General features: G+C 36.4%; 1 protein-coding gene across 2 annotated transcripts in view; it reads right to left on the bottom strand.

Moving 5' to 3' along the window:
* The window catches only part of GABPA (GA binding protein transcription factor subunit alpha), a 76,419-nt gene that overhangs the window by 20,484 nt on the left and 29,614 nt on the right, over positions 1-26,321 (bottom strand). For both annotated transcript variants that reach the window (XM_044670263.1, XM_044670264.1), the window contains 2 exons: positions 18,591-18,675; positions 13,010-13,255 (listed from right to left, as the gene is read on the bottom strand). In XM_044670263.1, coding sequence (XP_044526198.1) covers positions 13,010-13,255; positions 18,591-18,675 — 331 coding nt within the window. The remainder of the gene's footprint in view (positions 1-13,009; positions 13,256-18,590; positions 18,676-26,321) is intronic.

Here is a 26,321-nt window from a genome sequence, read left to right as displayed (position 1 = left end):
GAGGGACTGGTTGGGAGTCTAAGGCTAGTAGACAAGAAGGTTTGTGAACTGGTCCTTGAATTCTTGGATCACTCATCTCCCCCAAGACTGTGAGCTTTAGCAATTATTTGTCATACCTGCTTTTATTTTCCTACTTTTCCAATCTCAACTCAATATAGCCATTTCAACTTTCTTCTTTTAGAATCCCTTGATTCCTTGTTCTGTCACTGCTCTTCTCAAACCTCAGCCCAGTCCGGGATTACTCTCAACATAAACCTTTACTACTCTATTCCCAAGCTGCCAAACTCAGTTGAAGGACAGGGAAGTTGCCCTAAGGTGTTATCAGTGCACATTACAAATTCATGTTATCTAACCTCGAATGAACTTTTATTGCAGCAAATAATAACTTTTATTCTTTGCAAGGTTGTGGCCTATTTCTTCTCCATTCAAGTCTCATGCCTCTCTTTCTATTATCATTTCCACATTCAGCTTGGGATATTATCTGTTACTTTACTGAGAAAACAGAGGCTATTCAACATGATCTCTTCTTTTATCATTCCCCATCTCAAAACCCCCTTTTCTCCCCCTAATCTCTGACAAAGTGGCTCTTCTTGCTAAGGCCAAGCTCTGTATGTATGTACTTGATTTCATTCCTTCTTAACTTCTCTAGCAGACCGAACCTTTCATCTTCAATCACCACTCTTCTCTTTCCAGAATACTCAATCTCTTTCAACCTATTGGTTGCCTCCCTATTGCCTTGAAATATGCCCAGGTCTCTTTTATTCTTAAAAAATCCTTCACTTAGATAATATCCTTTCCTATATCTCTCCTTTCTTTCTCAGTCAATCTCTCTGAAAAAAGCTATCTAGACTTGTTGCCTCCATTTATTCTGCTCTCAAACAACATTCCTTTTCAATCTGATTTCTGACCTTATTATTCAACAGAAATTGCTCCTTAAGACTTAAATGGAATAGGACAAATATTTAAGAAGCAAATGGTGTAAGCTTCCTGGTGGCCTGGATTCTAAAAAGTCTTGGCATGATGATGCACAAACTCTACCTGACCTTCTGACTGTCAAACCAGAATGACCAAAACTAGCACAGGGAAGCTGTGCTCAGCTCAATTAATGCTGCATCTTTGTTTGACAAGGCCGCTTTTCTTTTTCTTTAACAAACTTGTAATAAACTCATTTGTGTGTTTAGTAACCATTTATTTTTAAAAAACTTAATTACATGAAAAAAACAACTTTTGACCTTCATTTTCTTAATATGAGTCAAAATTCTCACCTTCCTCCCTCTCCCAACCTCCCCAAGACAGCAAGCAATCTGATATAGATTTTACATGTGTAATGCTGAAAAATCTTTTCTATATTAGTCTTTTTGTGGAAAAAAAAGTGAAGAAATAAAGTGAAATGTAGTACGTCTTGGTCTACATTCAAACTCCATCAGTTCTTTCTCTTGAGGCAGATGGCATTTTTCATCATGAGTCTTTGAGGATTTTCTTGGACCACTGTATTGCTAGGAACATCTAAGTCATTTATAAATGTTCATTGTATAATATTGCTGTTACTGTGCACAATGTTCTCCTAGTTCTGCTCAGTTCACTTTGCATCAGTTCATGTAGAACTTTCCAGGTTTTTCTTAAATCATGTTTCACCATCATTTCTTATAGCACAGTAGTATTCCATTACAATCACATATCACAACTTGTTTAGTCATTCCCCAATTGAAGGACATTCCCCCAGTTTCCAATTCTTTGCCACCACAAAAAGAGCTGCTACAGATAATTTTGTATAAGTAGGTTTCCCTCTCTTTTTTTATGATCTCTTTGGGATACAGACCCAATAGTGGTATTATAGGTTCAAAGGATATGCACAGTTTTAAAGCTCTTTGGGCATAGCTCCAAATTGCTCTCCAGAATGGTGGCATCATCACACCTCCACCAGCAGTGTATTAGTCTCCCAATTTTGCCACATCCCCTCTAGTATTTATTATTTTTCTTTTCCATCATATTAGTCAATCTGAAAGAGGTGAAGTGGTACCTCAGAACTGTTTTATTTTGCATTTCTTTAAACAAAAGCAACTTGAAGCATTTTTTGTGTGATTTTATATACATAGCTTTGATTTCTTCATCTGAAAACTGTCTATTCATACCCCTTGACTATTTATTAGCTGGAGAATGATTTCTATTCTTATAATTTGATTCAGTTATTTATATATTTGAGAAAAAGGGCCTTTATCAGCTTCCTCTTTTTTCTTCTAATCTTGGTTGCATTGATTTTGTTTGTGAAAGAACTTTTTTATTAACTACCATTTCTATACAGACCCAGTCTTATTCCCTGAGCTTCAGACCTCTATCACCAAATGCTTTTTTTGGACATTTCAAAATGGATGTCTCAACAAACATCTTAAATTCAACATAACCAAAATGCAATTATCTTCCCCTATCAAAGCCTTATTTCTACCTAAGGCATTAACACTCTTCTAAGTTTCTTAGATTTGTAACCTCAGCATTATCTTGAATTCCTCACATTCACTTATCACATATATCTATCAGTTGCCAAAATTTTCTATTTCTATCTTCACAGCATCTCTCATATCTGACCCCCTTCTACCAACTCACACAGCTACCACTTAAATTTAAGCCTTTATCATTTCTTGACTAGATTACTAGAATAACTTCTTATTTAGTCTACCTGCCTCAAGTCTCTATAGTTTACCTAACAGACTATTGTCAAAATAATTTTCCTTAAAAATAGATCTATATTATATACCTATCAATCAATTCTATTGGCTTCCTATTGTCACTAGAATTCAACATAAACTCTTCTGTTATTCCCCTCCCATTTTTCCTGCTTCAATGGATATTTTACTGCCCTGCACTCTACAATCCAGCCAAAACGATCTTTTGTTTCCCCTACATGACAATTCAGTTCCTGTTGCCTTGCTTTTTACACCAGCCATCCCACATACTTAGAATGTATTTCCTCCCAAACTCTGCCTTAGAGTCCCTCTCATCTTTCAAGATGCCACTCAAATAACATCATATGCATAAAGCCTTTCCTAATCTCTTAAATGCTAGGGTTTTTCCTGCCAAATTGTCTTGCATTTCATCATTTTAGACTTATTTATATGCATTCACTTCATATTTATGCTGTATTTTTTATGTATTTGTTTTTTCCCTTACAAGAATGCAAAGGCATGAAAACAGGAATTCTTTGTATTTATTCTACCAGAGCCTTGAACAATGCCTGGTAAGTAGTAGAAATTTAACAAATGTTTGTTGATTAAATCTGACTTTCTTCCTCTTTTGAAAAAAATTTTTATATAACATTCATTTTCCCTAGCCTTAATGTCTAAGAAACTGATAAAGAATCTAGAAGTAAAAATCAAACTACTGGAAATGTAGTGAGCTAACTTGTCTAAAAATGTAATTATTTTTAAAACTGGGTTTAAATCTTATTGGACAGAAACCACTTTGGCTGTTTGAATATTAAACTTCTAAAATAAAAACATTTATGAATAGTATATTGATGTATATAAGGTTAATAACCTCATTTCATATCTATTCAACTCTCATCTAAGGCTATAGTTCAAATTTTAACATCCATTTCTATAGCAGAACCTTTTATAAATAATGACATGGATCCAGTAAGAGGGAAGGGAGGTGGGTCTAACAAGGGGAGTTAAAAAAAACTAAGCAGATATACAAACAGTAATTCAATTCAATATTCACCATGTGCTTGTTATGTGTAAAACTCTGGAAACACAAAAGATAAAGCAAAGATTCTATGTCCTAGAGAAACTACTAGTTTTGGGGGCTTGGGGGTGGGTGAGTGAGAGGAATTGTGCTACTCCAGGATTGGTAAATAGCATTTATGGTAGGTAAGAAAGTTATTCAAGTGAGTAAGATGGTGAGTAAGATGGGAAGTAAGAGACATTCCTAACTAGCCTCAAGATAAACAGTATTTTTACAAGTTACACAATAGAGCAGTGATTCCCAAAGTGGGTGCCACTGCTGCCTGGTGGGTGCTGCAGCGATCCAGGAGAGTGGTGATAGCCGCAGGTGCATTTGGGGGTGGTGACAGTATGTGACAGGGGGCGCTAAGTAATATTTTTTCTGGAAAGGGGGCAATAGGCCAAAAAAGTTTGGGAACCACCGCAAAAGAGTAATAACAATGGAAAAAGAGGAATAGAAATATGATCTTGCTCTAGAAGGGGAAATGGTGGAAAGGGAGGTAGGGAAAAAATAGGGCCTAACATATGTTAGAGGGAGATGAAGCATTAGAGTTTAATTCTTTCCCCTACCTACCTTCTTGACAATGATCTAAAGCAGTGATGGGCAAACTATTTCCCGAGGGCCAGATCTAGGCCAGTAGTTTGCCTATCCAGATGTAGTGATTAGGAGATTGCTTAAGGCAGTGATGGGCAAACTAAGGCCTGGATCTGGCCCTTGGGGAATAGTTTGCCCATCACTGATCTAAAGATTCATTAAACTGAATTCTAATTGGGAAAGCCACAGTGAATCAGTTTTCCAGCTAAGGGAGATGGACGAAGAGGTTTATGGATGGTGGGGAGCAGATCTGGCAAGAAATGGCAGTGGAACAGAGGATTCTAGTGTGTAGGGAACAGAGTGGGCTGAAACAGGACACCAAAAAGTGAATCCCTGAACAAGTACTGGGTGTAGAATGGGTGACATCAGGAAACTGATGGCTACCACCTAATGCTGGATCATGGATGTAGGGTAGAGAGAAGTGGTTTTAAGTACTGGTCCTAGTTGGGGTATTGAACAAGGAACAAGTTCAGCAAAGCAAATGGTAACTACATAGCTCTGAACTCAGGAGCAGAGTATAGCATTCCAGACCAAAGGGGAACAAGCAGTTTAGTTGCTTTGAATCTGGAGATCTTCCCAGTGGGCCAATAGCAGTCTGCTAAATTCTCAACCAGAAATAAGCCCGTAGACCTGAACCTGGTACAGAAACTTGAATAACTCAGATCAGGGGACAATGAACAGATTATCTATTGCTTTTCTCCAATCATACTATCTTGGGAGCTGAACTCAAGAGTGTAAACAAACCACGTATTCTTTTATTTCCTTATTTATTTGGTCATAGCTAATGTGAGGATTTCTTTTGCATAATTACACACATTTGTAAGGTTTTATTTTTCTTGACTTCTCAGTAGGTGGGGGAAGGGGTAATGAAAGGAAAAAATTTAGAACTGAAAATAAAATAACACTGACTTTAAAAAATTATTTTTAAAAATGAAAAGACATAAAATGACATATTACACAAACTTCATCTGCTTCCACGGTTTAAGATACTCAGAACACAAAAGTAGGTAGAAACCAAACCAAACCAAACCTAGGAACTGAAGCTTATTGACCCTGAACTCACTCAGCAACACTCTCCCACCTCCATTTGACTGTCAGTGAGAAAGTACTGACTAACCCAAGGACATAGCATAGGTTTCCATCAAAATCCACCCCTGTACCACCCTGTTCTTTCCACCCTCTTTCTAGTGCATAGATACCTGGGCTCCGGGTTGTAGAAGTTTGCTTGGGCTTTGACAGCCAGCTTGGCCATGCCAATTAATGAGCAAAAGTCTGGTGGGGACTGAAACTCGGAAGCACTAGTGCTGCAAAGCTTTGAACTGCAGGTACAGGGAATGCAGGCTCTGAACTGCTGGTGCCAGGCCAGAGAACTAAGGAAGAGAGGGAATGGGACAGGTCACTAGGACAGGACACAGTATGTGTGGGGAGCTATGCAGCACTGCACTAACTTTGAGGGAAAGAGCACAGCATCCAGCTGGGGCTAGCTCTGACTAGTTCTGAGATGCTTTAAGATTTAGTTCCCAAGGAAACCAAATCAGGGGAGAGGGAGTTAGGTAGTGAGTAATAAGAAAAATAAAGGGGAAGGAGGAGGAGCCTGAACGTATCAACAGGAGAAACAATAACAGGAGGAAATATGGCCCCTAGATTGAGTAAAAGAGTTCAGGCATTTAGGAATAAAGATTTCAAAATAAAGAAAAATGTGTCCAGCACAGGTCTCTGTGGGATCTGAGGAGAACACGGAATTAAAAGACACTATTTTTGAGTGTTTAAAAGTAAAATGGTATTAAGAGCAAAATGGATGTCTTAAACAGCAAAAATAATGAGCAGAGTAGAAAAACTGGAATTTGCAGTAAGAAACTTCACTAAAAGGCAGAGAAGGTAAAACACTTCAGGAAGATTTCTATCGAAAATGGTTAAAACAAAAAAATGCAACTGGTATTGAAATGGGGTAAAAAAGTCCAACAGAAATAACTAAAGGGATGGATAATGGCACTTTTGAGGAAGGGTATAAAGACAATAAAGTTGGTAAACCTAAAAAAAAAAATTCACTAAAGAAACAAAAGAGAACAATAAGTTGGGAATGCAAATACACAGAAGTAAAGTTAAAACTAGAAGAAGAAGAAAAGCAAAAAAAAAATAATATTAAAATAAAATATGCTTATTATGAAAGCAAAGGATATGGATTTCCCAAAGACAGCATGTGTAGAGACAAACTAAGAATCAAAGGTCTCCCAGAAGAAAATAGCGCGTGCGCGTGCGCGCGCGCACATACACACACACACACACACACACACACACACACACACACACACACACAAAATCCCATCATACTGAAGGAAATAATAGAAGAAAACAATCTAAAACTTCTGAACATAGAAAGTGAAATTCCAACCAAATGAATTTAGATCACCTCCAGAAAACAACCAATCAAAAAAAACCTCAAACCCAATGCTGCAAACTCCATGACATAATGGGTTAAATTTAACAATTTGTTTCAGAAACCAGAAAGTTCTATAAGCCATGAGGAGAAAGACCTTCAAATACAAAGGAAAGGGCACTAAAATAACACAAGACTATTCTGTACCTGCTAGAAAAAGGAGGGATGGAATGTGTTCTAAAAGAGTATTAGTGCTTAGGATGCATCTCAGGGTGATCTATCCTGTAAATCTAGGCTAACTATACAGGATAAAAGATGGGCATTCAATAAAAAAAAAAACAAACATTTTTAGAAAGAAATTGAGAATTAAAGAGATTAGTTGCTTCATGAATACCCAAACCAAAGAAATGCAGGAGAATAACTGTATGCAAAAACAGGAAGAGAGTAACAAGAGAAAGATCAGGAGGAGATATCCTTCTAAATGTACACTAAGAGATGGGAGTAAAGGCAGTAATCTAGAAGAGTTAACAATAAAGAGGCTTGACATAGAGCATTATGGAGAGCACCTACAGATTCTTTGCTTACAACTGATTGCTTCTTTTGTGGGAGGGGAATACAGCAAAGGAAAAGGTGGGTGTGAATAAGCTAGAGTAAAATCAAGGCTTAGCAATAAGGGAAAGATCATTTCTGTGGTTTCATAAAGTGAAAAGCCTACAGGAGTTGAGAGGAACTCTTAAAAGGTGGAGTGGCAAGGAAAAGAGGAGAGGGTTCCATTGATGAATGTTCTTATAGGTGAAGGGAGATTAGGACCTTACACTGGATGAAGCCCAGGGTATTTGGTATTTGAAAAGTCTACCAATTCAGAGAAAAATTGTTAGCACTGAGGTCAACTGGCATCTGGAGGAATGGGAAAGCATAAGATTTCCAGACAAATGTACAAAAAGATCAACAAGAGAGGTATAGATAGGGTGGGGGTGACTTTAGTTTTTCACAAACTGCCTTCTTATCTGTCTGGCATCCCTTTCTCTGGTCAGATCCAGGTCTATATATCTACCTCCCAGCTCAATAAGTCTATGAAATGGGAAGGAATTTTTGCTGATCTTTTGTATGAGATCCTCAAATTTTGTACAGGAACTAGGTCTATCAGAACATGCTCTCATGGCTTTTAGTAATGCCTCCCGAGTCTGACACAGTCTTGTGTAATCATTTTCATTATTCACATTCCATTGTGGGTCTTGCTGGGGCCAACTAACCGCTCCCCTACCCTGAGCTTGATTGGCAAGACAGATGATCTTATTTTTCTCCCTTTCCACTAAAAATGCCTGTATTAAAATTTCAAAGTCAATCCAGGTGAGATCATGTTTGACAAATATTCTCTAGCTTTTTGATAACTGCTATAGGCTCATCCTCAAAAGGTGTATCTTTGAGATTAATCTCTCAATATCTCGAGGGGTGAAAGGTGTTTGATGTTTTATAGAAACTAACTCTTCTTTATGATTAAAGGTGGGTACTTCTTTTAAGGGGAATGGGCCTGTAGCTAGATTATTTCTTGTTTTTTCCTCTTGGTTTCCTGCTTGGGTTGCCATGGAGTAGATGCAAGGAGGAGGAGGAGGAGGAACAGAAAGAGAGACAGGTTGGATAGACTGAGAGGTAGTTTTGGTAAGTTGAGTGATAATTTGGGCTAGTTGAGAGATATAATTTACAAGGTATTCTACTCAATTAAGCTATCTTTCCATTGTTTTTCCTTGTTGGAGAGAAATAGGTAAGCTATTTGGTAAATTTGTAAGGATCCTATCAGAACGAATAATCCCAGAAATGGTAATAACCAGAGACAATCTAAAATTGTTAGCTGTGCCAGTTTGGTAAAGCTCTCCGGGAGCAGGAGTTATTTGAGATAGGCCAGAAACTGCTCCTTCACAACCTGTGCCATGATCTCCAGCATCACACTGAATTGCCTATATATTCTTAAAAATTCTAACTAATTCAAGTAGGGAGAATTTAATAACAAGTGAGGAAAATAATCAGAACAGAAGATTAAAAGACTAATCAAACCTCTAGCTGGCTTACCAAGAAATGTAGAGGTTAAAATTAGGAGCTTGACAAAGATAGGAGAGCAGTTTAACACATTTTTGTTTTAATTGAAAAAAAATTAGTAAAGATAGGAAAGACAGAAAGAGATATTTAGCCATCTACCCTAGTACTACCTAAAAACTACCTAAATCTTCTTATATCAACCTATAAACTACCTAAAAACTGTCGTTTGAGAGAGTCTCACTAATAACTCTTCAGCCTAGGTAACCAGGCCGAACCTACACACAGACACAGACACAGACTCACTCTCTCTCTCTCTCTCTCTCTCTCTCTCTCTCTCTCTCTCTCTCTCNCTCTCTCTCTCTCTCTCTCTCTCTCTCTCTCTCTCTCTCTCTCTCTCTCTCTCTCTCCTACACACACACCCACACAGCTACCAACCCACACACTCTCCTTCAATCAGATTCTACAGCAGTCAACTGTCAACTACCAGCAGCACCCTGCCCTCAGGGAACCTTAGAGCCAGAAAGTTCCCTTCTTACACTTTGTGCTTGCCTTTATATCTCACTGTCCAACTGTCATTCTTACTTCACTTCCTCTCTGAGAGCAGTTTCTATTTCCTTTAACTGTGGGCTGGTCTCCATGGTAACAGAACCTCTTATCTTTGGGCCTGGCTTTCTGTCCACTGAGCCAGCCAGCTCTTTCCCCAGGAAGGAATTAAGAATTCCCTTTTACACCTACCAGGGCAAGTGCCCTCTCTGACACCCACAATAATTGGCATTGTTCTGAGAGTGATACACAATGGAAAAGGGGAATACACAGGCTAAGCCCTTCAAGGCAGAGGCAGAAAGCATCTAGAGGGTCTCAGAATGTATGCCTTAGAAACTTTAATTATATGAAGAACACAGAGTACATGAAGCAAAGAATTGAGAATTTAAAAAGAAAGGGAAGATCAATAATGTAGAAAATGAGTGAAATCTTTTTGTGGAAAGAGGTACAAAAACAACAACAAAAATTAATGAATGGGATGAGATGAAGGAGAGGAGAGAAAGTGGGAATTTACTTGTCCAATTGAAAAGAAAAAAGAGGAAGAAGAAATATAAAAGCAGATCTACACAGAAAGAAGAAACTAATAAAAAAAACACCTTTTAAGGAAAAAGGGTAACAAACAAGAATTGGGGATCAAGGATGAGGGGAACAGAACCAGTGGGAACAGGGTCACTTTAAAAAAAGATTGTCGAGAACTATATAACACTATATTTTATATTATATATAATAAAAGCAGGAAAGGGGCAAAAAATTATCACTGGAAAAAGGACACCAATTTTATTAGATGGAGAAAATATAAACCTAATTCCTTACACTTTAAATGTGAAAGGATTTAACAACCCAATAAAGCAAAAAAGAGTGACAGATTGGATAAGAAAACAAAACTCTACAATCTGCTGCTTGCCAGAAACTTAAAAAAAAAAAAGATATACACAAAATAAAACTGAAGAGATTTTACTACATAGTGAATCCGAAAAAGTAGAGTGACGACCATATTATCAGACAAAGCAAAAACAAACATTCAAAAAATAAAATGGGATAAATAAGTAAACTACTATTAGACTGAAAGGAATCATGGCTAATAGATCATTATCAATAATAAACATATAGGGGGCAGCTGGGTAGCTCAGTGGATTGAGAGTCAGGCCTAGAGACGGGAGATCCTAGGTTCGGATCTGGCCTCAGACACTTCCCAGCTGTGTGACCCTGGGCAAGTCACTTGACCCCCATTGCCCACCCTTACCACTCTTCCACCAAGGAACCAATACACAGAAGTTAAGGGTTAATAATAATAATAATAATAATAAACATATACCCAAAATGCCTTAGCATCCAAATTCACAGAGGAAATGTATGTAGGAGCTTCAAGAAGAAATAAGATGGTAATACAATGAAATAATAACTGTATAATGGAAGAGATTAGCTTTGGATAAATGTAGCAGAAATACAAACAAAAGGGAAAATAGAGAATTGAACAAATTTCTGGAGAAATTAGATTTAAAAGACTCAGCAAATATAATCAAGTAGGATTTATACCAGGGATGCAAGTACGGTTAAACTTAAAAAGCAAAAACAAAAACAAAAAAAAAACCCAATCACTACAATTAATTATATTAAAATCCAAACCACAGGTTACTCTCAATAAATGCAGAAAAAGCCTTTGCCAAAGTACAACAAATTATGCTAGAAATCCTACAAAATTTAGGAATAGAGGGAACTTTAAAAAATACCATTAAAAGCATCTGTCTGGAATAAAATGCAAGCATATCATGCAATTTAGATACACTAGAATATTTTCAATAAGTACAGGAATTATTTGATATAGTTCTAGAATGCTAGCAATACTCAAGAGAAAGAAAATAAAGGAATAAAGAGAAGAGATAAAACTATCCCTATTTGCTAATGATACGATGATGATTTACTTGGAAAACCTCAAGGAATTGGCAAAGATACTAAAAGTGAAACAATTAATAGCATAAGCAAAGTCACAGTTTACAAAATACATCTTCAAAAATGAACGGCATTGGGGCAAGTAGGGTAGCACCAGACCTGGAGTCAGGAAGTCCTATGTTCAAATCTGACTTTGGTTACTGCCTAGCTGTTTGTCCCTGAACAAGTCATTTAACCACAAATGCCTACCCCTTACTATCCTTCTGTCTTAGAATATAGAATGTCAGAGTTAAAAAAAAAAAAAAAAAAAAAAAGGCATTTCTATAGAATAGTAAAACACAAGAGGCAGAATAATAAAAAGAATCCCATTCAAAAAAACTACAAAATGCATAAAATATTTGGTGCACACAAAAACTTGTACAGATTCAATTACAGAGTGCTCCTTAAAGAAATAGAGAACTAAAATAGTAGGGGGATTATCTGGTACTCATTGTTAGGCTGTACTGATATGATAAAAATCACAATACGACCAAAATTAATACTTTAATGCTATAGCAATTAAATTACTAAGGGAATACTTTATAGAGCTTGATAAAATAACAAAATTAATTTGGAAAAATAAAAGATCTAGAATAGCAAGGGAAATTATAGAAAGACAAAGGGAGAATAGCACCAACTATAGTAGAAATCAGTAGTTGTCACAACTATCTGGTATTGTTTATGGAGAGCTAGAGCAATGGAACAGATTACAGAAGATAGATTGAGAAACAAAAGAATTCAATAATGCAGTGTTTGATAAAGTGCAAAACACATTACTTAGGGAAAATTTCCTCTTTGATAAAAACTGATAGGAAAATTAGAAAGCAGCTAGCATAAAACAGTCTTAGACCAACATCTTATTCCACAATACATTCTAAATAGATACATGACCTTAATATTAAAGATCATATTCTTTAAAAAAAAAACTAGAAAAGAAACAGACTATATACCTCTCATAGGCATAGGTAAAACTAGTGTTTGTTTTTTTTTTAAACTAAACAAGACATAGAAGCAATTACAAAAGATAGATAACTTGGATTACTTCAAGTATGAAAAGTTTTTCCATAGACAACATCATAAGAAGGGAAGTGGTCAAAAGGGGAAAAAAATCTTTGCACTGTTTGCTAGTGAGCTGAAGTTTCTAGAAATGAGGCACAGGAAAAGGCCTTGTTCAAGAAAAATGTAAAAGGAAAAAAGGGAAAGGAGTAAAGTTGATAATGTACTGTAAATGAAACGAAATAGCGGAGGCAGCTCAAATTTGGTTCTCAAATTTGGTACTCAAATACTTTACATTTAATCTGTCATGAAAAACCAAGAGAATTAATAAGGAAGATGTAGAATTATAACTAATGAAAGGGAGAACGTAATACAGAATAGAATTGGAAAGAAATAAGAATTAAAAAATGTTAACGTTTTATCTATATTATATAGGGTTTTACATATTTTCAAGTCTGACTAAACTATTAGGCCAGTGGTTCCCAAACTTTTTTGGCCTACTGCCCCCTTTCCAGAAAAAATATTACTTAGCCCCCTGGAAATTAATTTAAAAAAAATTTTAATAGCAATTAATAGGAAAGATAAATGCACCTGTGGCCATCACCGCCTCCCTGGATCACTGCCGCACCCACCAGGGGGCAGTAGCGCCCACTTTGGGAATCACTGCATTAGACTAAAAAGTATTTTTAAAACTAAAACATGTATCTTTGAAAACAACTCATATGAATATATTCACCTTTTTGGTGCCTTCTAAATGAATATACTTTCCAAATAAAACTTTTTAAAAACAGTTATCAATGTTTTCACATTTTTTATTACCATAGGGTATCCCAAGACGTTCTTGTTCTTTTCTGTAACCTTCGAGTGCAGCAGCCCATCTTGTCACTTGTTCTGAGGTTTCATCTGAAATTGTTGCAATATGCTTAGTGCCATCAAGAGTTATTACTTGAGCTTCTTCCACAAGATGTGCTTCAGCTTCAGCATGGTGAACATCTGGGTCAATAACAACTTCAACAGTTTCAGCAGGTTTAACAATTTCAAGGATATTTAACTTGGGCTCTATTCCTAAACAGAATGGAAAAAATTTTTTAACTTAACAGAAAGACAGCAAGATAATAAAATAATATTTATATTTATTTCAAATTCTTAAAAATGTCATATAGCAAATTGCTATTACAATGTTTTATAACTTTATCTCCAAATTATTCTTGGCACAAAACAGATAATTTACTCAATGTTATTTTAAACTAGACCTGTGATTTCAAGGGTATAAGTGGTTCCAAATTGTCTCTTCCAAGACAAAAAAAGCTCCTGTTCTGCAACTTATACTTTCATAGAGCTGCCTAAGGTACTGAGAAATTAAAGCTCACTTAGGCAATACATGCTAGAACCATGGTTATTACTGAATATTGTACTACTGGCTCTCCAAAAACACTTTTAGGTTTATAATCTGCATATTAACATTTTCTCCATTACAGTAATATTCTCTCATCACTTTTTAAAGTCTCTAACAAATCAGTGGAAATGCATATCTGCTATAGGGGGAGTTGGGGGTGGGGGCTAAGGGGAAAGTAAGAACATGAATCATGTAACCATGAAAATTTTTCTAAAAAATAATAATAATAAAAAATAATGTCTCTAAACAACAAAATAATCATCAAGTACTGATTTATAATTTTTGTTGATTTTTAAGATGTAAATGCTTGCACTGAAAATTTAACAATCAGCTCTCACAAATGAATTGAGCAAAACCCTGGCCAGAACCCAATTCTTTCAGATTCCATTTCAACTTGATATCCACTATTATATTATGTTTCTTACCCTTACAAGAAATTGTAATACAACATTGCTTAGTACATTTAAATTCTCATGACAATGAATAATATTAGCACTTTCTAAGAACATGGGACAAACATGCACATACAATCAAAATGTTATAGTTTTAAAACAGTTTCATTATTGAAATTATCTTGGATGCTACTCCCTATTTAGAAGTCAGTTACCTAGTCAGATTCTGATGACGGAAAAGGAAAAAAAAGAAAGACTGGGAACATGGTGCTTAAGGAAGGTAGGCTTGATTAAAACACTCAAGTCCAATATGGCAAGTGTTTAATAAACAGCTAGTTATGTGCTAGGCACTGTGCAAGGGGCCAAGGATACAGGTAAAGGCACACTCCTTTATTTCAAGGAGGTAACATTCTAAGAAGGAGAAAATATGAAAACTATTATGTACAAACCAGGTATTTACAGAAATTTTGGAGATATACATAGACTGGAGATCACAGAGGAAAGGTATTAAGCATTAGAACTGGGAAAGGCTTCTTGCTCAAGGTAAAAATCTAGTGGGGACTTGAAGGAAACCAGGGAAGGTAGGTAGCAGACATAAGGAAGGGTAATTTCCCATAATTCCTCATTATTATTATGGGACAACTAGGGAAAATGCACGGAGCTGGGTAATGGAATGTTATATGAGCAATAGAAAAGAGGCCACAGCTAGTGAGGGTGGGAAAAAATGAAGGCCATAAAAGTAGGAAGGGGTCAGGTTATGAACAAGTAACAAGTATGTAAGCTAAAGAGGATTTTGTGTTTGATTCTGGATGTAATAGGGAGTCAGTGGAGCTGAATAGCAAGGTGATATGATCACGCCTATGCTTTAGGAAATTCACTATGACAATTGAATGGTGGATGAGCTGGAATGGAGAGAGACTTGAAGTGTGACTAGCCAGAAAGCTACTGCATTAATAGGCTTTAGACTATGAAGACCTAAACCTGGGTATTGGCAGTGCCAGAAGAGAGAAGGGGACACATATAAGAGGTGTTGTAAAAGCAGAATCATGACTGGACAAGACTAGATATGGAAGTGAGACAGGAATCAAGGATGACATGTAGTTAATGAGCCCATGTTACTAGGAGGATGGTGTACCTTCCACAGTAATAGGGAAGTTAAGAAGAGGGGAGAGTTTTAGGAAAAAAATAGTTCAGTTTGGGGCATGTTAATTTTAAGATGTCTATAGCATTCAGTTTGAAATGTCAATGAGGTAGCTAAATATGCAGGGCTGGAGGTCAGGAGAAGTTAGAGCTGGATGAATAGATATAAGAATCATTTATACAGAGAAAATAACTGAATCCATGGGAGTTAATGAAACAATCAAACAAATCAGTGTAGCGCAATGGTACTCAAAATGTGATCCCTAAGGATCCCTGAGACTTATGTAAGGGATTCTTCAAGATCAAATCTATTTCTATAGTACTAAAATGTTTTAAGTTTTAATATGATAAATATCAATAACTAAAACCCATATAAACAAAAGTTCTTTGGACTTTTAATGATGTTTAAGAGTGAAAAGGGGTCCTGATCCCCAAAAGTTTGAGAATTGCTAGTATAGAAGCAAAAAAGAAGGCCCAGTGAGAGTCTTTAGAGTCCATTATGGTTACTGCTTATGACTTAAATGAAGATCCTGCAAAGGAAACTGAGAATAGTCAGGCATGAAGAGAACCAGGAAAAAGGGAGTAAAGAGTATGAAGGAGCAGAGGTTAACAGTCTCAAAGGCTGCAGTGAAATCAAGGAGGATGAGGACTGAGAAGAGGCTATTATCACATTTGACAATTAAGAGAGCATTTGTAACTCTGGAGAGAGTATCAGTTGAATGATGAAGCCGAGAGCCATATTATAAAGCTAAGGAGACAGAGAGAGGAAAGAAAAGTAGAGGCACAGATTATAGATGGTCTCCTAAAGGAGTTTAGCCAAGAAAGGGGGAAGAGATATAGGACAATAGCTGGTAGAAATGGATAGAGCAAGTAAGGGTTTTTGAGGATGGTTCTCTTCAGACATTCCCCCAAAGTGGAGCCTGGGCAGTTAGGGAGTAGAGAGTAAATGATACTCCAAATAAGGGTCTATATGTGTGTGTGTGCACACATACTTTGTTTCTAGTTATCCTTTTAGTACCACAAAAAGTACTATCTTTATTTTGGTATATCTGGAAGATGTGTCCAGAGGTAAGGTCTCTGGGTCAAACCATATGAACAGTTTGGTAATTTTTCTTGCTTGTCTAAATTATTTTCCAGAATTGCTGGCCCAATTCATAACCCAAACCAACAGTGTACTTGTCTTCTAATGCAGGTTCTTTGAATCAGACTGTTCCATTTTTTATCATCTTTGCCAATTTCATGGGTATAGGAATAAAATCTAAATTTTATTTTAATTGTATGTTATTCTTAATTACTTAGGATTCATTTTTTGTAGTATTATTAATAGTTTGTCATTTTGGAGAAAACCATCTATGTGTATTCTTGATCCTCTATGGCCAAGCAGCCTTTTCACCCTGGAAAATGTCTCTACCTCTTGTGGCCCCACTCCAAGCTAAAGGCAGCTAGTGAGGTAGTGAATAAAGTCCTGGGCTTAAAGTCAGAAAGTCTTGAGTTCAAATTCAGTCTCAAAATCTTATTTGCTATGTGACCCTGGCTAAATCATTTAACCTCTGTGTGACAGTTTCTAAAAATTATGGTGTATGATTTAGCAGCTGTTTCCCAATTTGGTATCTGTTGGCAGTTTTCAATCAAAATATAATATAGCAAACTTTTGGGTAAGAAAAACAAACTCACGTTGAAATAATAATGAAAATCAGTCTTGAAAGTTGTTAAAACTTTGCTGCCCAATTAATTCTTTAAAATTCATTTACGTAACTTATAAAGACCACAAGTCTTTTTTCTCAGCAATACCTAAGATAAAGAGATTTGAGATAGCAATATTTTAAAGTTATGACTTCCTAGAACACATTCAAATCTCATTAAATCAAGCCTTCAAAGATTCCCAGGCTTCTGATAGAATTACTGAATATCTCTATTTTTCTGAAAATTGTCAAGCAAGGTAGAAATAATGACCAACTGTCTAATATTCATTAAGAAAAGCTCAGTTTGTGACATAATATTTGAGTCATGTCCTATTATCTAAAATAATAACTAAATTACCTAAAGTAATTCAGATTAAGAATCATTATACCAGGTAATAAATAGTCAATAAAAAATATGAAGTGCTTAATATGTGCCAGAGACTGCTAAGCATTGGAGAATACAAAGTAAGGCAAAAGATGGTCCCTGCTCTCAAGGAACTCAGTTAAATGTTGAGGACAACATGGGAACATGTATGTATAGCCAAGCAATATGCAAGTTAAATTTGAAATAATCAACAGAGGGATAACTCTAGAATTAAAGTATATAATGGAAAAATTTTCAATAGAAGGGATTTTAGTTGGGACTTGATGGTAGTTATGGAGGTTAGGAGGCAGAAATGAAGATGAGTACTCTAGGTATGGGGGATAGCCAGTGACAATTACCAGAAATGAAAGATGTAGTGGCTAATCTGAGGAACAATAAGGAGGCCAATGTCTCTGGATAGAAGGGTGTGAGGCAGGGAAGAGGAGTATAAGGTATAAAAAAGGCTTGGAAAGTCAGGGGACAGGGAGGTTATGAAGGGCTTTTGAACACCAAAAAAAGTTTTATAGTTAATCCTAGTGGTGAAAGGGAAATATTGAAGTTTATTGCATTTTAGGGAAGAGTGGTATATTTTTAAGTTTTCTTGATATATGCAAAATTTATAAAGTATAAGGTCATATTCTATGAAAGCATTAACTACTTTGAAGTGACAACTTCTAATTTACAAAGCAATTACTAAATAGTGTGTAAATAGAAATTAGCTCTATCCCATTAATAGTCAAAAATCTACTCAACCCAGGCGTGCTAATGATGTCACTCCCACCTCCCTTAGTGGGGAGGGGAGACGAGTTACCCACACGTGACAATAAGTAACAAATCAAGAATAAGGGACTGCCCTTTGGGCAGTCCAAATCAATGTAGAAACTGCCATTTGTCCATTTGAATTAGAGGTGGACCACAGGAAGTGATGAAAGACACATTCTCTTTAAGTAAGTGAGTGAACTTCCTGTGGGAGGAGTTGCCGTCTGGAACTGGAGGAAGAAGCATCTCCTGAGACCACAGACAGCTTACACTCCTGTATTGTCACGTGGGTAAGTTAGGCTGGCTTCCTTGGCCTAGCTGGGCCAATTCTAAACTCTGCCTATCCGGCTGTTGGGCCTTGCGGCTTACAGCTTCATTTATTTAGACTTCTAACCTCCCTCTTCTCTTTATCCTTACTTACCTTCCTGATTGTAAATAAACTCTTCAACCCGATGCTGACTTGGGTCTGATTTAATTACGGAATCAACCTGAATTGTTGATTCCTGGCGGCCACATAATTTTAATATATAGCTATAATAACTAAATTTTATTTCTTACAATAGCCAAGTGATATAGTTAAAACAATATTTAATAATTAGGACTATGACTGAAACATAATAGTTGCTTAATAAAATTTTTTAGCTAAAAATAATTTTAAAACACTAACCTTGATAAGAGATGACTTGTACACTCAGCTGAACAGTCCCATCAGTCTTTACTCCTTGGTCAAATAAACTTCGGTCTGGATCCAGCTTGATATAAGTATAAAATAATAATATGTTGTCATAATTTGTTTCAGTCTTTAAAATAAGTCAGTTTACTACAAGGAAATGAATATAACCACCATGAGCGACTAAGGTATTTTATTACATCTGATTACCTGGCTGAATACGACATTTGATTTTCCATTTTAATTGTCGGAGCAAGTATTAAGATCAAAAGATTGCATATGTTAGGGTCATAGATTTTGAGTTGGAAAGGACCTCAGAGAAGTTAAGGAAGGCAGTAAGTGGTAGATTCAGGATTCCAATTCAGTTTCTGTGACTTCAAACAGTGTTCTTTCCATTGCACCACAAATGCAAGATCAATCTCTCCACATATATTGATTCCTTTTCTGCTGCCTTATAAACACCCAGGTCTCCAACTTTAAAAAATCCTCTTTCACATCTTCATTCTTACTTATCTTGAGTTTCTCCTTGACTACTTGGCTGCTTCCTTATTACCTACAAATATGTCCATGTCTTCTCCAATCTCAAAATCCCTCACTTGATCTGTCCATCCCCATTAGCTATCGTTCATTATCTAAAGTTTTCTTTTATGGCTAACTTACACAAGAAGACATCCTAAAATTTATGCTTCCACTTACCCAATTACTCTCTTAATTCTCTATACTCTGGACTTCAATATTGCCATTCAAACAAAATTGCTGTCTCCAAAGTTACCAAATCTCTCTCTCCCCAACTCCTCTCTCCCTACACATACATACCCAAGCACCCACACACACCATCATTATCACCACCCTACCCCTTTTAGGCAATGGAGTTGAAGTGACTTGCCTAAAGTCACATGGCCAGGAAGCATCTGAGGCCAGATTTGAACCCAGGAACTCCCATCTCTTTTTTCAATCCTCATCCTTCTTGTAGCCTTTGACAGTTGATCAACTTCTCTCTAGGTTTCCATGACACTACCTGAATTCCTCCTTCTACTTGTCTGTTCTTTCTCTGTCTCCTTTGCTTGATGTTCCTCCAGGTCGTGCCTGCTAAGAAGGATATCGGAGAGATAGCTCTGAGAGGGCTCTTACTTGGGATCTCTTCTCTCCCTCTATTCTATTTAATTTGGTGATCTCATTAGCTCACACGAATTTAATCTTCATCTCTAAAGTAAAGATTCTCAAGTCTACTTATTAAGCTCTAAGATCCAGTCTTGCATATCCAACTTTAATTTAATAGACATCTCCAACTAAATGGCTTGTAGACATCTTAATTAAACTCAACATGTCCAAAAAACTCATTATATCTTTCCTCTGAATTCTTTCCATCTAATAACATCTTTTTATTGAGGGTACCACCTTCCAATTACACAAACTGTCAACCTAGATGTCATTCTTGAATCCCCTCTCTCGCCATCTCATATCCAATCTGTTGCCAAGGTCTATCTATTTTTACCTTACTCAGGTCTGGTGTATTGCAATAGCCTGCTGGTTGGATTCCATGTCAAACTGATTATTCCTAAAGAACAGTTCTAACCATGTCATTACCTTCTATTCCAGTCAGGTCCAGTGACTTCCTATTATCTCGATGATCGAATATAAAATAATCTACTTGGCATTCATGCCTGTCACAACCTAGTCTTTTACCTTCTATTCTTCTTAGACTATACCTGACCTAGGTACTCTGAGATCCAGTGATATTGGCCTCCTTTGCTGTTCCTTGCACAAGACACTCCATCTCAGTGGTGTCCTTGAGCCAGTTTGTACTGGCAGGCTAATTGTTAAATTTGCAGTGTTAAGAATTTATACCTCAGAAACTGGCAATTGTATCAGTGTTTGATATATTTTCTCCATTTTATAGTTGAGGAAACTGAGGTCCAGAGATGTTAAATGATTTGCCCAATGTTGAACCAAAATCCTCTGACTTCATATCTAGCACCCTTTTCATCTCTACCATGTAGTCTCCTATCTGCCTATAAATGCGAAGTCTTATACTTGGGTTAAAAAAATCAACTATAGAAGTTTTAAGTAGTTAGACATCAATTTGTTCAATCTCAACAGTGAGATGCTAACCAAAAAGCTTAATGCTATCTTGGTAAACAATAAGAAAGGCATGGTATTCTGAATAGGAAAAGCAATAATCATATGGTGGGAGTTGCCCTGGTTAGACCATATATAAGATACTTTATTTAGCTCTTTTGTGTACATTTTTAGGAGGACAATGATAAACTTGAAAGTTCAAAGGAAGGTAACTAGGATGTTGAAAGCCTTGAGATCATGCAATAAGAGAACTGGTTGAAGGAAAATCTTTAGTAATAACATTTTTCTTTCATGAAATCTTTTGACAAAAATTTGTCAAAAGATTTCATGAAAAAAAGCTCATAGTCTAATGAGAGACAACATGCTAACAAACAGCTGGTGGTGCAGTGGTTAGTGTACTGGGCCTACGGTCAGGAAGATCTGAGTTCAAATCTACTTCAGACACTTACTAGCTGTGTGACTCTTGAGTGACAATGTTTGCCTCAGTTTCCTCAATAATAAAATGGGAACAATAACAGTATCTACCTCATATGGTTGTTGAGAAGATCAAATGAAATAATACACGTAAAAAGCTGTTAGCAGAGTAACTGGCACATTTAGGATGCTACATAAATGCTTATTCCATTCCCTTCCCCAAATAAGATATATACAAAATAAACCAGAGTTTATCGACAGAAGGAAGGCACTAGCATTAAGGTGACTGGGAAAGACTTTTTGTAGAAGGTCAGGTTTTAGCTAGGCCATAGTCAGGGAAGCTAGTAGACAAAGATGAGGGAGAGAATTCTAGGTCAGGAAATAGAGTGTCCTGGGGGAGGAAGAGCAAGGATACCAGTGTCACTAGAATGGAGAGTACATGGAGTTGAGTAAGGTATAAAACTGTAAAAGTAAGAGGGGGGCTGGTTTATGAAGGACTTTAAATGCCAAGCAGAATTTCCTATTTAATCATAGAGGTAATGAGGAGCTACTAGAATTGGCTGAATAGGACCGTGACATGGTCAAACCTGTGCTTTAGGAAGATCACTTTGATAGCAGAATGGAGGATGGACTGGAGTGGGGAGAAACTTGTAGCAGGGAGACCAACCAGCAGGTTACTGCAATAGTCCAGGTCTGAGGTGATGAGGGCCTGGACCAGAGTGGTAATGTTAAAGGAGAAAACAAGGAATAAAAATGATGCAAAAACAAAGGACCTGAGTAAACATAATTTAAAAAAATTCTTTATGCAGAGGTATGATCATATAACTTTATACAAGTATACATTCTCCATTTAAAAAAAAACCACATAAAAACAAACAAAAAAACACAAGCTCCTCAGTCTGGCTCTTAAAGTCCTAAACACTCCATCACCCACCTACCTTACCTGACTTATTACCTATCACTTCCCCTTGATATTTTAGTCAAAAAGCACTGTAAGTTAGTCTCCAGAATTGCATCTTTTTTTCCCCTTGCTTTTGCACAGGCCATTTCTCCTACCTGAAATGCAATCTTTTCTCACCTCTGATTATCAGAATCTTTATCTTTTTTTAGTCTCAGCTTAGGTGCTACCTAGGCGACAAAGCCTCAACTCCCCCAATTGTTATTGCTGTCTTTTGCCTCAAGTTACCTTGAATTTACTCACCTATAGGTTGCATTCTCCCAAGAGAACATAAGTTCTTTGAGAATTGGGACTCTTTCTTTTTTTATGTATCCACAAAAATTTAAGTAATAAAGGTCTATTGACCTGAATTTTGTGTAACTATTTTGTTTTGCGTAATTTTGCTGAAGCAAAATAAATTTTGCCATGGATGACAAAGGAGGAAAAGAAAGGCAGCTTCACTGAAAGTAGGCAGGTCAGGTATTTTACTTCCATCTCTTCTGGTTATATAAAAACTGACCCTCAGTCTAGCACTCTACTCCTGTGATTAGTGTAGGTAAAAGAGTTCTAGGTGTCCTGCAATCATTAGGTGACATCTACTTGAAGCTACACAGCATGAATGCCAGAACTTTTGATTTCTCAAAAACCTGGGCAAGTTACTTGTCTTTGTGGCAAACAGGCTACAGAAGTACACCTGAATTCAACCAAGCACGCATCTGGAAATATAAATTTTCAAAGACATTGTACAACTGAGTCCAAGTACAGTAAAGTCCAAGTAAAGAATGGCACCTGATATAAGGAGATAATTTGTAAAGAGGCTAACAATTATTTGAATTACTTTAATTGCTAGACTAAAATTTTACTTAGCACAAACAGATTTTTTTTGGGAGGACGGGTACTGTTGCTTTTGTTTTTTTATACCATTGCTTCCAAATATTTGCCCCTCCTTTACCATAAACCCGCACTTGTAACTATTGAAAATGACAAGGTAAAAACAATCGACACAGAGACCACTTTTGACAGCATATGCAACATTCTATACCTGTCACAGTACATCCCTATAAAAAGGAAATAAATGTATTTCACCATCTGTCTCACTGGTTTAATGTTATTTTCCCAATCCTGGTACTCCTCCTGCCTTTGTGTCTTCTTCCGGGTTATCTTCCGGGTCTAGAACATATTTCTACTTCTTAGAATCCCTGGCTCTTTTAAGGATCAATTCGGGTACCACCTCATGGGAAAGCTTTTTCTGACCTACCTAACTGTAAATATTTTCTGCCTTCTCAAATAATGACGCACATGCTTACTAGCTTATATGTTTTATTCTGCCTAGACATCCCCACCCCCCCACCCCCAATTTCAAGCAAATTCCTTGAGGTCAGGGACTGTTTTTGTTTTCTCTATTTTTTCCCAAGACTTAGCATAATAGCCTGCTAAGTGCTTAATAAATATTTGTTATATTGAAATAAAACAAAGATTAGTCATTCACAAAAAATGTAATTTAATTCTGAACTCTACACATTTAAGTACCATCTTACTCTTAGGATTTATACTGTTTATACTCAAAGATTTTTGTGCAAAGTTCAATAAGAAATGTATCAGAGGTATCCAGAATTACATGTGTAGCCTTATTAATGATGTCAGATTTTAATCATTGAAATGGAATTTAAAAAAAAAAAACTTTACCTTTTGTCTTTGAAGAGATACTAAGTATTGGTTCTAAGACAGAGGAGCAGTAAGGGTTCAGCAATTAGGTTTAATTGGATTGCCCAGGGTCACACAGCTGGGAGGTATCTGAGGCCAAATTTAAACTTAGATCCTCTTGACTCTAGGCCTGACACTCTCTCCAGTGAGCTACCTGGTTGCCCTAGACTAGTGATGGGCAAACTATTCCCCAAGGGCCAGATTCAGGCCAATCCAGATATAGTGATTAGGGAATTGCTTAAGGCAGTAATGGGCAAACTACTGCTTGGATCTGGCCCAAGGGGAATAGTTTGCCCATCACTGCCCTAGATAAAGCTATTTTTTTTACAAATTATTGACTAATAATTGCTTTTTTCCATTAACAAATTTTGTTTTAATGTCTATCAAAGATAATAAGTGAATAGGAACAAAAGTTATGTACATGTGAGGAAACCATTTTACATTAAATCTTAGTTTCTGTTAATGGTTTCTAAGGAAATGAAAGCTGAATACATTAACTGTAACATCTAGTAACATAACTGCCCATATAAATGTTGCCTATAATCTAGTTGTATCATTGTAATCAATGTGCATGTTATTTTTTTAATTTTGCTTTCTCAACTCACCACCACTTTTATGTCTTCCTATAACTTGCATAAATGCTAGGGTGGAAAAAACTCGATGTTGGCTAAATTGAGGTAAAATTGGTCAGATTCAGAACTAGTTAAATGGTTGACCCCAAAGAACAAGATTAAAAGGTAAAAAAAAAAAAAAAAAAAAAGGCTAGATGTGGTGGTATATACCAGTAATCCCTGATATTTGGAAGGTTGAAGCCTATGGACTGCTTGAGGTTTATAGTTCTGAGCATCAATAGGCCAAGTAGTGGGGTTGTCCACATCAAAGTTGGGGATAATAATGGTGAAGCCTTGGTTTCCCAAGGAGAGCCAAACTGTGCCAGGTCAGAAACAGATTAGGTAAAAGTTCCTATTGTAATTAGTAGCAATATCAGGCTGTAAATTGCTGCATAATAGGCTGAATAGTGGCTGTACCTGGACCAGAATAGGAGATTAAGTCTCAAAAACCAAACAAAATAAAATCACTTGGGTAGCTCTCTAGTGTAATAACCCAGGAATTTGCTTGGTCTAATGCTGTTAGCTTTGTTTTATGGACAAGAGATTTCTCAAATTTGCAAACAAAACAGCTGAAAAGGATAAATGGTTGACAAAGTCAGAATCCAAAAATATCATGACAAAGGAGAACTTTAGGCTTAATTTAATAGCACTAAATTTAATAGGGTTTTAAAAAACTAAATATTTTAGGTTAAAAAGATTAACTTTAAAAGTAAAAACTGGGGGAGGGAGGGGAAATGGCTATATAGCAGGTTTTTTTTGCAAAGATCTGATAGCTTTAATTAACCAAAAGCACAGTACAAGTTATGTATAAAAACCAAAAAAAGCAAACTCAAATTTAAGATATGCATTAAAAGAGTACTGAAAAAGTAGGTGGCAAGACCCCACAGCACTCTTCTTTGACCAGATATGTAGAGTACAATATTCAATTCTTGGTTTCATATTTCAAGACAAGCATTAACTGAGAGAGGGTACAGGGTGTGGTGGTTAAAGATCTTGAATCTTTAAGGAAAATAAGGGTTAATTGAAGTAACTCTGATTAGCCTTAATGAAAGATTTAGTGGAATAAGAAAGCTGTCTTCAAATATCCAAAGAACTGTGATGTAGAAGAATTGTTTTTCTACTTGCCCTAAGAGGGAAGAACTTGGGAAGGCTGAAAATTGCCAAGAGGAAGATTTAGCTTTGATGTAAAAGAAACAACTAAATGGAAAGATAGATCAGTATTGGAGAGGGCAAAGAAAAGAATGGCCAGAGTGGGTTTCCTCATATGCCTAGAGGCAAAAAAGGGCATTATTTCATGTGATGTTTGGTAGTATTAATGATAATTATCTGCAAAAAGACCACCGAAATATAAACCAACATCAGTTGCTGAGTATGAAATGGTAAGAAATTCAATGAAGAACATTTAAAAACCTTCAAAACCAAGTCAAAATATACGCTGATACTTAGCAACTGCAATGCAAAGGTAGAAAAGTATGGCCCAAGAAAACTGGTGGGAAATCACACAGCTTTTTCATGGACTTAAACTTCCCAAGAAAGCAAAAGTTCATCTTCATATTAACATCTTACCAGCACTGCTTATGTCAACAAGATGTGAGCCAACAGAGCTTGGGAGAATTTAAAGTATGTCTCATACAGAAAGCAATGGAGAGGAACAAAGAGGGAGTGAACAATATATAACATATGACAAGAAAGGAACTACAAATATCAGAAGAATAACATCAAGGAATAAAAGGAGAAGAAAAGATGATTGGTCAGAGTATGCAGCTACAATATGCTAATGATATCTTTGTGATGTGAGAAAGCAAGGATTGCCTTTAGCACACTGGATGAAACCTCAGTTGTAAACTTTTGGAGGGAACATAGACAAGAGTTATAGAACTTGGAAATCATGAATTTCTAGAGAGAAAAAAATCAATGAAATCAGAAATACATTTGAGTAGCATGATAATTAATATTTATATAGTACTTCAAAGCTTCCAAAAA

This window comes from Gracilinanus agilis, chromosome 3 (assembly GCF_016433145.1).
Source record: "Gracilinanus agilis isolate LMUSP501 chromosome 3, AgileGrace, whole genome shotgun sequence".
In the NCBI taxonomy this organism is placed as follows: Eukaryota; Metazoa; Chordata; class Mammalia; order Didelphimorphia; family Didelphidae; genus Gracilinanus; species Gracilinanus agilis.
Note: the sequence above shows the minus strand (reverse complement) of the source record. Positions and strands in the feature narration are given on the sequence as shown.